The sequence below is a fragment of the Homalodisca vitripennis genome, chromosome 3 (assembly GCF_021130785.1).
Source record: "Homalodisca vitripennis isolate AUS2020 chromosome 3, UT_GWSS_2.1, whole genome shotgun sequence".
Lineage (NCBI taxonomy): Eukaryota > Metazoa > Arthropoda > Insecta > Hemiptera > Cicadellidae > Homalodisca > Homalodisca vitripennis.
The window spans coordinates 84,137,036-84,153,213 of record NC_060209.1 but is presented as its reverse complement, the minus strand read 5'-3'; the positions used below and the strand labels follow the sequence as shown (position 1 = coordinate 84,153,213).

Here is a 16,178-nt window from a genome sequence, read left to right as displayed (position 1 = left end):
CTTTTGAATAAGGACAGGTAATTATTTTTGATTATCTAAGAAATAAGATCTTTCTTCACATCTTGGTTATGACGTTTTATCTCAATCAGAGCTCTGCTGTATGAGAAGTTCGTCACAATAACATAACAAGTTTCGATAAAGATTTTTCATTGATACGTCAGTTTACTGAATGGAAAGTGTCTTTATTTTTTATACCAACTGAAAAAGAAGATTGCAAAGAGAAGACACATATGTCACTTTATTATCTTTGTAGAAAAATGTCATCCCCTACTTGTGTGTTTCAAACCTCATCACGGTATTCAGGTGCTCATCACCTGTCATTGGCATCTAGTAGGTGAGACACAGCAAATTTTTTCTGTTATATCTAATTGCACCATAATTTGTTGTTACTGATAGATTTTTTATCATAAATATTATACAGGCCTTGTTAAGTTATTGAGAGATTCTATACAAGATGTCCTCATGTATGTGAAACCTAGGACTTTAACCATCAATAAATTTGTCAATAAATCTCCTACGAGAGGTGAATTTCTTCTATCCTGGAAAACCAGTATCATTCATCCACTGCTGAAAACATGAAATTCCTCAAGTGTTCAGGCCAATATCTATTTGCAGAGCGGCAGCTAGGGGGGGGTCGTTTTCCCCCCGGGCGGCAAAGTTATAGAAGATCCAGGCATTGCATTGCACCTGCTGTTTACGCATAATTTAGTTAGTTTACGCGCGAATCGCTTTACTATCGGGTCAAAAAGTACAGATACCCGTGTTTGAAAGTTAATCACAAAATAACTAGTAGAACTCCAACTGCGGAATTAAAGTTTAGATTGTTTATTTCTGTATTTATACATATAATATAATTTATTTATGATTAATAAATTCCAGTTATGCCAGTAACGGTTTTTGGTGGTTACCAACCAAATTTCATAACTCGGAAACTTGATATCCCCAATTAAGACCACATTTTTCATACAAGATATGTACAAAATGTACTGTTTTAGTACGTAATTTTAGACTTATGTTACATTCATTTGTCAATAAATTACCATCTCAACTTTTACTCTTGACCAAGTGGATCAAAAGAGTCTACTTTGATCACGTTAAATGGAGCTCTTAAAGTTATTATCCTGGGCTTTAATTTTGTAAATCGCTATTGCAAACATTTAATTTTTTAACACAGAGTTCAAGGTTTTATTCATTTACCGGCGCCTGTTCATTTTGAAGTTAAAAACCGCCAGACTAACCGCAGCAACACCGCCCTGATCAATAAAAATAAGACAAAAAATATCTTTTAAAGTTTTACTGATTCTCTAACCTGCCAAGATAAGTTTCAAAAGTTATACTCATGTCTTCACATTCATACAAATTGTTGCTAGTAATTATAATTGTAAAATATCAAAATGTTGATTTTTGAAGTCAAATATTTAGGACTGACTCTAGACCATAAGCTTGGGTGGAACGATCATCTTAACAATATCCTGCACAAAGCAAAGTGGGCGCTCATGACGTCCAGGAGACTTGCAGGAATCTCATGGGCGTAAAAACCCCATATAGCACTATGGCTTTACAAAGCAGTTGTAAGGCCTCAAATCACTTATGGTTCATTAGTTCTGGTGGACAAAGGTGAATCAGGTAACTGCTAAAGCCAAGCTCGAAAGCTTACAAAGGCTTGGCACAATCTTTGTAACCGGAGCATTTAGGAGCAGTCCCTCAGCGACCCTCGAGGTGGCTTTAGGACTTCTCTACCTCTTGATGTCCATATAAAAGCTGAAGCGCGTAAGTTAGCCTATCGGCTGATGGTTGCTGGCTTGTGGAGGAATGGCGCGTCTAACGCGGGCCATGGCACCATCACTGAAGCTGTAAACCCAAGCGCTATTCTCGAAATGGTCTCCGACATAATGAGAACGGAGTTCGTATTCAATAAGCCATTCTCATTCATTGGAGGTTAAGTGGTAGAGAGGACTTTTAAAGTCCTAACTTCGCCTCTGTAAATAAAGTCATTTTTCATTTCATTTTTTTTTTTTCATTCTCTGTTGACTTCTACTCCAGAGATGAGTGGAAATCGCAAGAATAACATCCCAACAATAAGAAAGAGCTTTGTCTGGTACACGGATGGCTCGCTTATTAAGGGCAGAACTGGATATGGAGTGTTTTAGTCAATCCCCTAGAACTGCCCTTTTGCGGCAGTTTGGGACGGAACTGCTCCATATTTCAAGCCGAAATCTATGGTATCCTGGCCTGTGCCAACCTAGGCCTTACCAGAGGGCACCAAGGAAAGAACATCTGTATAATGTCAGACAGTCAGGAGCTCTTAAAGCTCTTGACTCCAACAGCATTACATCACAAAGTTGCGTGATCCAAGCTTGCAGAGAGTGTTTAAAGCACTCCCACACAAGCTTGGATCACGCAAACTTTGTGCGTCTTGGTTGGGTACCGGGCCACACAGGCATAGGTGGCAACGAATGCGCCGACAGGCTTGCCAAAAGCGGAGCAAGCATGCCATGCACCGGTCCAGAACCGAGTTGTGGTATAAGCAAGCAGCTGCTTACCAAAGTATAAACAAATGGTCCAGGAAGACACACCGCTTGCGGTGGCAGAGTCACCAAGGACAAGCACTCGGCAAAAGACTGCTTGCTGATTCTAGCTCCGGCTTCACCAGATGGCTGATGGGGCTGGGCAGGGATCGGGTTAAGCAAGTGATTGCCTTGATCACTGGACACGGCCACTTCAGGAAACACCTAAACACTCTAGGTTTACGAAATAAGGACTCGGAGTGTAGACTCTGCAATAAGTCTGAAGAGACTGCAAAACACATAAACTGGACTGTGAGAGACTGGGAGCAAGTGAGAAGGGCTCTTTTCGGTGATAAACAACCAGGCGACGAACCAGATGCTAGTATCGGGGAAAAGCTTCTTAGCCTAATTAAGGGCACAAAGATAGGCTTACCCCTCTAACATCAAAGGGGCACACAATAAGCTCAGGTTGACGTGTGAGGATCTGTGAATCCACCCCAATACCCCAACGCTAAAAAAAAAAAATAAAAAAGGCCAAGGATCAATGTGACTGTTGCAATGAAATTGTTATATGCATCGTTCGTATCACTGCAGCCTAATACATGATCCCAAGATTCCAGAGCCAAACGATTTTTTAACTGGGTCAAGTTGGTGAGATTGGTGATTCTTCTGGATACAATGGTGGGTTTCTTGAGAGAGATCGGTAGCTGCAGTGAGCACAGCTGTCCAGTGTGGTCCGAGATTCCAGTAGGAACCACCCGTACCGTTACTTGGTCCAAGTTCAAGTCAGTACAAACGGCATCGATGGAGGTAGCTGAAGTTGGGGTGATCCTGGTTGGTGGAAGTTGTATTCTAGCCATGGAAAAAGATGCCAGGAGTTCATTTAACATGCTTCTCTCAGTTGTTGATTCGAGATCGTTAATGTTTATGTCCCCAATGAGTAAGACATGCGAATTATTATTTGTAGGAAGTAGATCCAGGATCTCCGCTAGTATCTCAAGAGCTTGTCTGGTGTGGGCTAGACTGGTGTGGGTTAAACTAAACAAGACCGAGTACAATAAATGTTCAAATGATACTAGACTAAATGAGAACTGTCAGAACCGATTGCGTGATACAGACTCAGAATTCATCGCATATGGTAAATATATAGTGGAGTTGCTGGAGAAGATGACAGTTCTACCAACTAAAGATTATATGAGAAAGAAAGTCAGATGCTGTAAAGTTGCATTTTAATCAGTTATCAAAGCAAATATTTAATTTTGATTCTCGTATGGATGAAGTGGGAAGCAGATATCGTTGGTTGAGAAGTGTGTGAGGCAGCTTTCTCATCCTACAATTGGATTTACCATTTAGTCCTGAGGATTTTACCAGAGAGTTGATAGATTGCTCACGTGGAGCAGGGACTTGATGGTTTATAGCGTTCCGGAGAGCTCTGGTGTTAGCAAAGACGTGAAGAAACCCCATGATAAAGTAATAATATGAGCTATTTTGGTTTCAGCTGGCCTCGCGCTGTAAAACTTTTTGACATATTTTCTGCATTGGGAAATGGCAAGAAACGCTCCACCTCCAGTCAAGCTTTTTTTAAAATTTAAACGACTATACGGTTCTAAAAACCCATCTAATGATAACTTTCAATTCTTTAAAATAACTATAAGTTGTGATAAAGCTCCTCAGAAGCGGAAGTATCTTAATGAACTCATGGACGAATTGAAAAAAGGAACATTCCAAAGAAAGATCTCTCCATCAAATATGTCAACGGAGTGACAAAAATTAAAAAAAATCTAATGGTTTTCTAACAAATATTACGATCTTTATATATATTGCCAGAATGTGAACGGTTTGGGAATAAGTTGACAAATCTTGTTTATTACGGCTACCTGTTTTAGTGACGTTATATTATTTACTAAAACAAACATTTCGCAGGATGTTATTGGTTCTGAACTTAGTTTTCCTAACCACATAATTTACCGTTACGATAAATCTGAAGCATCAAGTGCAAAAACGAGTGGCGGGGACGTTATTGTACCTCTTGATAAGGTGATAACTTCCAATCGTGTTTTATTTGGCCTGCCTTCAGAGGAATGTATCTGAACATTTTTAGACATGCATTAAAATGACAAATCCAGCAATGACAACCAATGTATTCATCACGTTGAGTATCAACAATCTAACTGTTTTTAGGGCACTTGACTTTGAAAGCTGTCGATTGTAAAAAGTCTACAATACGCTGAGCGGGTGGACCGTTTGAAGCATTGAACTAGTGATATCGATAAGATGTTTCAGGAATTCTGTAAACAGATTAGGACATATTATGTACTGCTTCATACTCCAAATAAACGTAGTGAATGTAAGACATTTCGTCACCGGATTTCAAATGCCCTAAAGAACCTAGTTATTCGTAAGATATGCCTCCATAAAGCGTACACACAGAACCTGGATCGTGATATCTATTTAGAGTTTTTCTCTACTTAAAGAACAGTTTAAAACACTCACTAGACAGTGTTACTCCCAAATACGTTTCGCACATTCAAACTACTCTATTATAGACCACGAATGCAATTTGGCGTCTCTTTTAATACCTTTCAAGGGACTTCGCCCGGTCCTTTAAGTCTATCGTTGGATAACGAGACCGTATCCGATCCCAAGGACCTCTGTAAACTATTTGCCACGTTTTTCTGGTCTGTATTTGACCCAACGGCAACTGTTATTTGGTGTTGTTATGTCCGTTGGAATGTAATAAAATAAATAAAAATAACATTTGTCATTTTCTCATCAAGTAACATATGCCACTCTGCCACTGTTTGGAGATATTTTAACAAGTAATTGAAACTCAGGCTACTGAAACAAATGACCACTGCTACGCCAGAATTTAAACCAGCCAGTGACAAGTGATTCATAACAGACCGCGCATTATGTACGTCTATCAAACGAGTCACCAAACATTACTCATCCAAATTCATCTCTTATTTTCATTTCAAGACGTCTCAACAGAATTAGGAGACCTCTGTTAAAAATGGATTTTTAAGAGTGAAACACTGTCATCTGATTTTCTATTACTCATATGCCATATGTTTGTATTCTTAGAATTATTGTGTCATTCTGTATATGTTTACTTTTTTCACTTTGTAAGCTGTATCGGAAGAAGAGCAAATACAAAAAATATATAATTATGAACAAGTGATATGTCCTCCTCCGTAGACTAATGGTTATAGTCTCGGCTCTCTAACTGAGAGATCACGGGTTCGAATCCCGGGGAGGTCCAATCAGGCAAAGACATGAATGATAGAGTACTTTGCAAAATACCAGTGTAATAATAAATTAGAGTACTTTGCAAAAATAAATACCAGTGTAATAAATCAGTGTACATCGAAGCCAGCATAGCTTGAAAGCTGAGGCTTAAAAAAAGAGATAAAAAAATAAAATTAAAAAAAAAACAAGTGAAATCATTCAGCTCCTACTTTTGCTCCTGAGATGTCTTCTAGGCTCTCAAAATACCGACTAACGATTAACGTCAAAAGTGCTCAATGAGAACAAAACAGCTGTTTAAGTCATCTAAGTTGGCCATATTATGCTATTCAATCTGCATTCTGCAGTGCCTCTGACTGTAACTAAATTTTATTGAATTTAGATTACGTTTTCCATCTTCTGAAGGAGTTTAATAAATTCTGCGTCCACCACAGATGTCTTCCAAATAACTTACATTGTATGTATATTGGGTTTTTTGCCAAATACCTAGTCTAACCTGCTTACAGAATTCACATTTATTTCTTAAAAAGCTTCAATTCTTAGATTAGAATGGTAATGGATCGATAAGTAACACATCTGTCATAAATTGTAAAATAATAAGTTATTAAAATTGGCATTCCGTTCACCTAACTAACATAACTAACCTAATTATTTTTAGTAGGCTGATCTAAATTACATAATATGCCTACTGCTGATAAAACTTTAATGGCGCCTTTTTCAAAACCTAAGTAAATGGTAATAGTTATGTTAACACAAGACTATGGCAAATGATAGTTGCTGTGCTATTAAATATTTCTTGTAAATGTTTTGAAGTTCCACTTCACATAATTTGTTGAATTTTAGGTAGAAAGTATGTGAAAAATGTTTATTAAGGATAGCAGCATTAAAGAAAATAAGTGAGAGAGACTAGGATAACAATACAAATTCCTGCATGGGAAGTAACTCTGAACATAGGAGATTAGTAATCTTCTTGCATTAGATAACAATTACTGAGATGTGAACCATAAATATGAGAATCAGTAAAAAATGTGTGTAGCCTACTTTGGTATTACCTGGAGGCCACTATTTATTTAACAGTGTTTCTTACCGGGGACCTAATAAACTACATTATTAGAAAGAACAGACTTTATCTAACCTACTGTGAAAATGATGTCATTAAGATGATCGACTCTGCCTTATCTACTATTCGTTATTAGGTTAAATATTATGTACGTATAAATATAAAAAGTTAAAGTCAAAATTTACGAGCCAGAATTTAGGTACTATTTTGAGGGATGTTTTTCTTTTTTCACCAGAAGTGCTGGGTGGCAGGCGCAACCGAAGCATGTTTTGATGGTCAGAGGCATTCTGCACATCTGGTGCAACAAAAGAAAAACAACCCTTGAGATAGTACTCAAATTCAAGCTCAGATGACGTGAGCACTTGTTAAAGTTATCTTTAACAAAGGTACTACTGGTTTAGTAACATATTTATGATAACCTAAACTAAGCCTACTTATACTGTGTCATTACAAAAAGTAAATAGGGACAAATTGGCCTACTTCTAGCCAACATTGCTTCTTTTTGGGAGACAAGAACTTGTGTTGTTGAATGTTATTTTATCAGTAAGTCAAACTAAGTCTGTTCTTTCTAATATTTACCAAATTTATTTTAGGTCCCTGGTAAGAAAATCTGTTCCAAAAATAATGTCCTCTGGATAATACAAAAAATGTTATTTCGTTTAAAAAGCTTCTTAACCTAACTACCTGATTGTCTCGTCTAACCGAAGGCCAACTGCCCTACCCAAATGCTTAGCATCGTACCTGACAGCTTGCCACCTTTTAGACAGAAATGTCTTTCCTCACTTTCATCATATTGTTATCCTAGTCACAAGCACTTTCCATTTGCAAAACACGAAAATTGTGTGTCTTGTAAATGAGTACCCATTTACCAAATGCACAAAACTAATTTGTAGTATTTTACAGTCTTAATCAAAGTTCTGATGTAGTAAATTTCACATAATACAATGTGTTGATACATCACACACATTGATCTGATGATTAATCAGCATTTTTCATGATCTAATTTTATTTGTAATTTACTGAATCACTTAATTCTTTTTCTGGTTAGAATAGCCTATATATTTTTGTTATTCTGCAGACCCACCATGAATTTCTTTGTGAACATGTACCATTTCATATTGTTTTCTGTAATATCAAATAATGATTTGTTGTGACAAGTTTCTGTTTCTCTCCTTTCTATTCAAGAATGTTTGTATTATGGTATTATACCACAACACTACTTTTCTTATGAACTTAGAGAAAAATTATGAAAATTTTATGTAGGAATGAGAGCGTTTTGCAGTTACTTAAGGCTGTCAAAATTTCAAGAATGTACTCCTATATTGCTTTAGTGAGATCCATTACTTTTTCATTGGTACCATGAAATTTGCTTGATATTTTTGTTACAAAGATAATTTTTTATGTTATAATATAAATTTTTAAATAATATCTGAAATTTATTATCTTAAAACACATTCACAATTACGGCTAATTTCTGTACTTTTTTACATGCTGTCGAACTTTTTAATGGTAATGGCAAAAAACTGAAATAGTTTTTTTATGTTAAACGTCTAAGTGTAACAAGAAAGGATATAGGCTTGACAAAAATAATTATTTAAATATGTTTTAAATATTTCTCCGTACACCCCAAGGAGTACCTAAAGAATTAATTCACCCCAATGGGGTACACGTCGTCGTGAACATGTTAAAACACACTGTGTCAGACAGTACTTATTCAAAATATTTTGTGATTTTGTCTGCTATTTTGATCCTGAAATCTTATTGTATAGTATAAAGTATTGGTTGAAATCGTCTTGAGAGAGGATGTGATTTCACACACACACAAACATTGCACACAACGTAGTTAAAAGTTTATCTGCTATATAGGAACTAACACTTGATCATTGGTGATATATATATATATCAGCCTACAGTTGGGAAATATTTCTATCTATTTATATTTAGACCGTGTTTCTTGCTGTCTTATGCATGGTTTGTGCTGTCTATACATATTATTTTCCTGTGTTAATATAATAATTAATTCAGGGACCGATTCCGTTATTGATGAGCCAAATTAATATCCCATACAAGTGAAATATAAAATAAGTTGAAATGCTCTTCACTAAAATTACAGCATTTTGAATGGAATGAATTTCATTGATTTTAACTACTAGTGTTAACACTCAAATATCAAACATAAAAATGTGTTTTAAAGTTATGATCCATTTTCACCCAAATCTCTTTAGTATTCCTGGTATTGTGGATAAGGAAATCTAAAAAACTTTGATTAGAAAACTCAACTACATAAAAACTACACAAATTTTACAAAAATCTCAGAATTGTAACTTTATAATACACCTTGCATAATGTCATAAACAAGATGAAAAATTATCAGGAATTTTAATGTTGTTTTTATAGGGTAGAACTCAAGTTCGTTTCAGTACAGCTGCTCTTAAGTTGCTGTGCAATAGAAGATTGCCTAGATGCTAATAGCAAAATGAACAAGAGTTGTAATTTGAGTAATTTTGTTTTTTTCATGTTTGTTTTTATTTCTTTGTGAATACCAGTTGGCTACACACTGGAATTGAATACTATTAAGGTCATTTGACACCCTGTAATACAGACCTCTTATCTGCATGCATTTTTCTTGTTTAATTGTTATAGAAACTAAATTAGTCTCTTGTTTAAGCTGGTAGTTCTTTCTGTTATCCTCCTCTCAGTAAGTGAGTATCAGTAAAATCCTGTCTACAATATAGTCTACTGAGACTAGCATTATTTCGGAATAATAGTCAATAGTCAATATTATTTATTAAAAATGTCATTGAGAAATGCAGTAGTGTATACATGTTAATACAATGCTTGGTCAGTTAAGTGAAATAAGACATAAAAAATTAAAATTGTTATAAGTCTTCGAGTTGTATTCATAGGATTCTCTCTACAGTGCATTATAAGGACTCTCTCATATGTAAGCACTGGGTGTGTCTTTTGAATTCATCCAAGCTGTAGATTGGATCTGCAAGAAGCCAATTTCTCAGGAGTCCTCTCTCTTGAGTTCAAGTCCCAGTAGTAAATTGAAAACTGTAGTCTCGATTCAGCATATGAGGGTTTCTTTGTGAAGAATTCCATTCTGTGCACTGGTAAGTCATTTGTATTTCTTGTCTGGCTGATACAGAAGTCACCAATTCTGTTTAATTTTTCTTCTGAAGCATACAGAATGCTTTCTAGATACTGCTGATATTGTCAAGATTTTGATACTTTTGTAAGTTTGTCAATAACTATCTCGAGGTTGTAGTCCTGCCATTGTTTTTAAGTCTGGCATCTGCAAAATGAGGACTCTTTGGAAATGAACCACCCCACAGCATTAGCGTAAATGGCTTTCGAAAAGAGAGTGGTAGGCTGTTAGGATAGTTTTAGCAATACTAGTGGCCTTGATCTTTTTTAAAACAAAACTTTCAGTACATAATTTGTGGTAGAGAGAGTCAATATCAGAATTCCTTGATAGGCAGTTACCTATGGTCATACCAAGGTGTTTACTTTGTTTCAGCCAATGTGAGGTGAAATAGTCCTGGTACTATATTATTATGTGTCCTAAGGTCATTTGCTTCACTTTTTTTCATGTAAAATAAGAATGTGTCTTACACAGTATCCCTGTGCTATGTTAACTGAAATGAAGATTGCAATTTTCAGGTTTTAAGCTGTATTTCTGGTGATAAGTAGAGTTCTGTCATCAGCGTTAAAATATTAGAAGAACTGACGTGGAGAGACTGGATAGAACAGGTCCCAGGATGAATCCCTGTGGGACTCCTTTTGTTACGCTCAATGGAGCAGATGTTGCAGTTTTCATTGATTCCTGATATGTTAGATTGATTTTAACAATCTGCTTTCTTTCTTCCAAATAAGCACGTCCTGAACCACCTGAGAGATCTGCCTTCTTTATGAGAAGTAGACAGAGTGAAAATGGTTCTAGCTTATATACAAAAGATCATTTTTAAAATTGAAACTAAATTAGTCATTGCACGCTGATGTATGATCGTAGGTTATCCATTCTTGGCCCGTGTCCGACTACACATCCATTAATTGTGTTTCAATTCTTTGCTGTTGTCAATAATTTTGTGTTATATTCCTTTTATTGTCACAATATCAATGTACAGTCCAATTATGAAGTAGCTCTCTTTTTGGATTTTAAACACAAAAAGTTTGTCCTTCATAAATTCACTGGTAGCTTGTTAAATTGTATAGTGTAATGAGTTGTAAAATATTATCTGAGCAGTTTGTTGTCAGAGATGAAGAGTAGATAAAGACATTCACCAAAACAAATGTTCTACCATTGATGAACTTCATTAGAAATTCTCACATGCTTCACGATTAACAATGTTTCTTGGTTCATAAACATTACAACAAAAGCAGGCTACATATAGGTTGTATTGTCTTCTTGGACAATGTACTTTACAGGCTATAAATAGCCCTTCATCCTAGAAGGGTTTAAATAAACATAAGTGGAAGAATGTATTAAGTAAAACTTGAAATAATATTATATATAAAAGCAATAACATTTGTCAAAGATCATGACGTTAAAATAATAAAATAATTTATTTATTTCATAATAATAACTATAAGTATTGAAATGTCCTTAGAAAAATGGTTAACTTTAATGGAAGGTTCAACAGAAAAGAACAAACTACTTTCAAAAATACTGAGATTTGGATAACAGAAAAACTGCTATATTTATGTAGCTTTATGCTTTATTACGTTTAACTGTGCTGCTATTGTTTAGCTTTTATTTATTGCTTAGTTCATGTTAAGATTTTGTTTTGTTTAAAATTTTGATAGACTTTTGTTTTGTTTCAGCCTGCATGAACTATTCCTGCACTTGTTTTTCAACTTATTAGATCACAATGATTTTGGTAAATAGACTTTGGTTTGTCTGTAGAACTAACAAATACCCCATGAAAGTATTATGGTCTGCAGGTAAAGGAGAGAGAGTTATACTTGATAACTCAAAAATATATTCCGTACTATTGTGCAAACAGTGTGTTCAAAACTTTTCCAAATCAGTGTCTGTACAGTCAAGCAAGCATTTACCATTTTCAAGGGTATTTTCCGGTTATGTGCGACATGTGCTGCAATGTATTAGAAGACCAAAATCAACTAATGCTAACAGTGCGCCGTTGAAAAGCTCTGGAAACAAAAGTGAAAAATTAGAAGCATCAAAAATAAGTAAACAAGAGTTCAAAAGACTTCTCGGTCTTGCAAAACCCGAGAGATGGAAACTGGCAGGTAAGTCTAATATTCAATTTAGATTAGTTTACTTAATTTAATATCTAACACATTAAAGAAAATTATATAGGTTAATATTGTAATTGATTAAGGGTTCACAAAGCCTATTACTTTTGGGGCTGGAAAAGTTTAATTTCTGCCTGTCTGTCCACATAATATCTCGAAAATTAACTGACCCATAGACTTGAAATTTTGAGTGCTTCATTCATATATAGGCAACACTTGAGTTCTATAGGATTTGGCTGAGCGTAACAAATAATTTAACATTGTTCTTATAAGTAACCATGAAGGCAACGAGAAACTAGCAGAATAAGTCAATTTGTAATCAAGTTGAGCACAGTCACATGAGATTTAATATGTGACATATTATCACACACATACAAAATAATGTTAAAAAATAGTATAGTGAAAAGTAAATTTTAAAAGTCGGTAACAAGATTTTATTTCAGCACAGCCTTGCTTTGTACTACCCTCCCTACCTCTCTGGAACTGTTATTATTTAAACACTGCTATGAAATCTAACTCAATGAACACAATTGTGAGTGTATCATGTACTAATAGAGAAATCCATGTTTCATATTTTAATATTTACTTTTGTTTAAGCCTAATTAATATTCACTTTAACTGCAAAATTATTTTTTTTTTCAAGTCTCAAATATCAGTTGTGATGCGTAGAGCACTCATTGTTTGCCAGCATTAAAAACTAAATACTCAAATATATGTTGTGTAATATTTTAAAAATTAATTATTGCTCTTGACTTTTTCTTATCAGCATATGTTAGGGTTATCTTAAGAGAAAACTTACTTTAATTACTTGCATATTTTACGCCTGGCAAATATTTCCTTAGTTACAAATATTAGTCCTAAAGTTTATTTATTTTTTTTTATCTATTTATTAAAGACAGTTAAATGGATCACAGAATTAAAAGAAGATATGAGAGAGTTACAAATTAAAGTAGAGGATTTAAAACACAAGACAAACACATTAAAGATATTAAAATGATCAACACTCTACACTACAGCTGAAAGAAACAAACAACGAATAGGAAGAGTGGTTCCGGAGGAGGAAAGGAAATTACGCTCGGAAAGGATGAAGAAATATTGGGTGGATAAAAGAAGAAGGACTAGAAAATATAAAGTGACTAAAGTGGTCCAATGTAGGCCATAAAATTATAAATAAATAAAGACAGTTAAAACCAGATTATTTAATTTTATGATTTAAAATTATTTTAAAATTAACTTCAGGCGAATATAATCAAAAGTGATCGCTCTGATTTTTCTGTATTCAAATAAACAGACCTTATGTGCACTTCAAGAAAGTTTTACTTAAGGTAAAACATTTAATGTCAAATGTCCTCTAATTAAAGGTATTATTCTTTACTACTATTAATAATATAGTAAATATAGTTACTTGTATAGTAAAAATCCATTTAAAAAAATTTATCAATATTCTGTTTTTAATTTCATTATATATGCAACTAGATCAGTAAAAGACATAATTCAAAAAGAAATAAATTATATAAATATTGTAAAAACTAATTCTCATTTTTTTAAATGAATGAGTGGAGACACTCCTAAAAAGTACTTTTGATTAGTAATTTAATTTACTATTTTAAGATTATTACTTGTGGGTCAAAGAGTTATTGGTCATTTACTGTATTAATCTATTAATATTTCCTTCTAGGTGCCATAGTGCTGCTCCTTGTGTCCAGTACTGTGACCATGGCTATTCCCTTTGCTTTGGGCAAAGTAATCGATATTATCTATACAGAAGATTCCCAAAACAGATGAAAAGCAACCTTAACGCTCTTTGTGCCACCCTGTTGGGTGTGTTCATACTCGGAGGGCTGTGCAACTTTGGCAGGGTTTACCTCATGAATCTGTCTGGTAAAGTATTACAACTTTTTTTAATTTGAGAATTTTGACAACTTTTGAGCAAAGCATGGTAAAAATGCATTGAATTAATTTACTTTACTTTGTACAATATGACATTAAAATACTGTATATTAAGAAAAACGAAGAATTTTGGGCTTTGGGAAAATACATGAAAAAAATCTTCCATTTAGTTTTATCTCTTACCATTATAACAAATATGGAGGATTTTAATGGTAATAAGTTACCATGCCTACAGAATTGGTACAATGATTATTAAAAATGCCAACATACCAAAATGTAATGTTTGTTGAGTTTAATTTTAATTTTATTTTTTATTAATAGAACTCGGAATGGAGCATTTTTCTAAAGAATTTTACCATTCTAGTAGTATATAATAATAGAAGAACTATATTTTTCATATTCTCTTCTTATATCACTAGATCGATCTAAATAGTTCATATCCATTACAAATGTTCTTAAATAATGCAATTTTTCTACACATTAAATAAATAGAAGGTGCTAAAATACATTGTACAACTGACCTCCCTTTTTTACTTCGCAAATAAATCAATATTCTTTTGCTTCGCTAGGCTAATACTAAATTTGAGTACTTCCCACACTTTTCATACACCATTTCACAAAATAATATCACAAATAATAAAATTTATTTGCAAAAAGAATCTAAAAAAAAATTTACTGACAATAAAAAATTAAACAGTGACAAAGCTGAAAAATTTATTCTGTCATTATTTTTGCCCTATTAATATCAAAGATAGCTTGAATATTGACAAAAATATAGAACTTGATATACTAATCGATTTACCCACTATCCAATGCCAATAGACATGACAATGACCAACAAACATAGTTGTTACAGCTGTTGTACAAACTGTAAACAACTATGTTTGTCGGCAATTTTTCCCTAAATAACAATTTCCAAGTGGCATCATGTTCACAACACTCCTCAGTTGTTGATGAGATACATTACAAATACAACACATACCTGTTGAGAGGTGTAGTATCGAATCCCTTGCTCACTTTTTTTTTGTTGAATCTCTACAATAAACAAAGGTTTTGTCCAGATAAAAATGATTCTCTTGGTAAACTAAAATTAAAATTTTGCCTTATTATATCAACAAAACATGAAATTAAAGTTCACAATAATTTTTTGAGGTACTAATAAAAGTGACAGAAATTTGGTTCTAGCAGATTTTGAAACCAACTTCTGAATTTAGCATTGTTTGAAACTTATATTTACCTGATGCCTGAAAGAGGTTTTTAAGCACTATGTGGTAAACCTTAAATAAAAACATACAGATAAGAAGTAGTATAAATAAGTTTGGACAATGTATTTTTACAAACCTTTTTTTCGTATATAAATTATCGTTAATTTGTAACAATTACATTCGATTTTAAGACCTAAGAAGAGGGGAAAACTGAATTTCACTATGATATTCTGGCTTTTTCATACTTCTATTCCTTTGGCAGTTTTTAAAGTAAAATATGTTACGTGTTTGCTAACCAAATGAAGATGAAAGTGATGTAAAAGAGCAGAGCCTTAAATGCGAAGTCACCTGTCAGCCAGCACTCTCATTGGCTGACTTGGTTGAGGTGGAGTGTGACACCATACATAGCGTTAATGCTGGTCGGATTTAGCAAATTTTCAACAGCTTCATTTTTTACAAATTTTTACAATAGAATTTAGCATTTTTAGGGACAAAAATCATTTTATGTTTTAAATCAGCAAGTTTCAAACTATAAGAGATTACTTAATGTTCATGAAAATTGGATTTTGAGGTTTTTGATACAGGCACCTCAGTTGTGGTTTTAGGGTTAAACACAGCATTTCTTGCAAGAAATACTTAGAGTTAAATTAATGGAATGTTTAACCCTTATAACGTCACAGACGCCGTATGGCGCATAGACAAACTATCTCCAAACGGCAAAGACGCGGTACGGCGCATCGACACAAAACTGCGTCTATAGCAAATTTAAGTTCCTTTTAAATCCGATCAATGTCACTGACGGTATGCGTCAACCATGTGTGTGGGTTTTATTGACCCTATGTCAAGCGTCAAAATATAGCTGTCCGCGTTACATTGTTTGAAACAATAGACGCGGTGTCTAGACACTCTCCCCGCCACACGGCACAGACGCCGTACAGCGCGCGCGCCCTTTTGTTTGCAGTTTGGCTTCAGGTAGTGCGTGTCTAACCATCGCTGAGTCGGTTTCCT

General features: G+C 34.3%; 1 protein-coding gene across 1 annotated transcript; it reads left to right on the top strand.

The window, feature by feature from the left end:
• Window positions 1-6,038: 6,038 nt before the first annotated feature.
• Window positions 6,039-13,860, top strand: LOC124358263 (ATP-dependent permease MDL1-like). Its single transcript, XM_046810557.1, has 3 exons — window positions 6,039-6,210; window positions 11,641-12,069; window positions 13,754-13,860. The coding sequence occupies exons 2-3, from the start codon at window positions 11,688-11,690 to the stop codon at window positions 13,858-13,860; spliced, it is 489 nt and encodes a 162-aa protein (XP_046666513.1). The 5' UTR covers window positions 6,039-6,210; window positions 11,641-11,687.
• The last annotated feature ends 2,318 nt before the right edge of the window (window positions 13,861-16,178 follow it).

Bases quoted from the DNA above. Each gene is read 5' to 3' on its own strand.
- LOC124358263 (XM_046810557.1), top strand. From the start codon at position 11,688: ATGATTTTGGTAAATAGACTTTGGTTTGTCTGTAGAACTAACAAATAC. The intron at 12,070-13,753 runs GTAAGTCTAATA...ATTTCCTTCTAG, and splicing joins CGAGAGATGGAAACTGGCAG to GTGCCATAGTGCTGCTCCTT.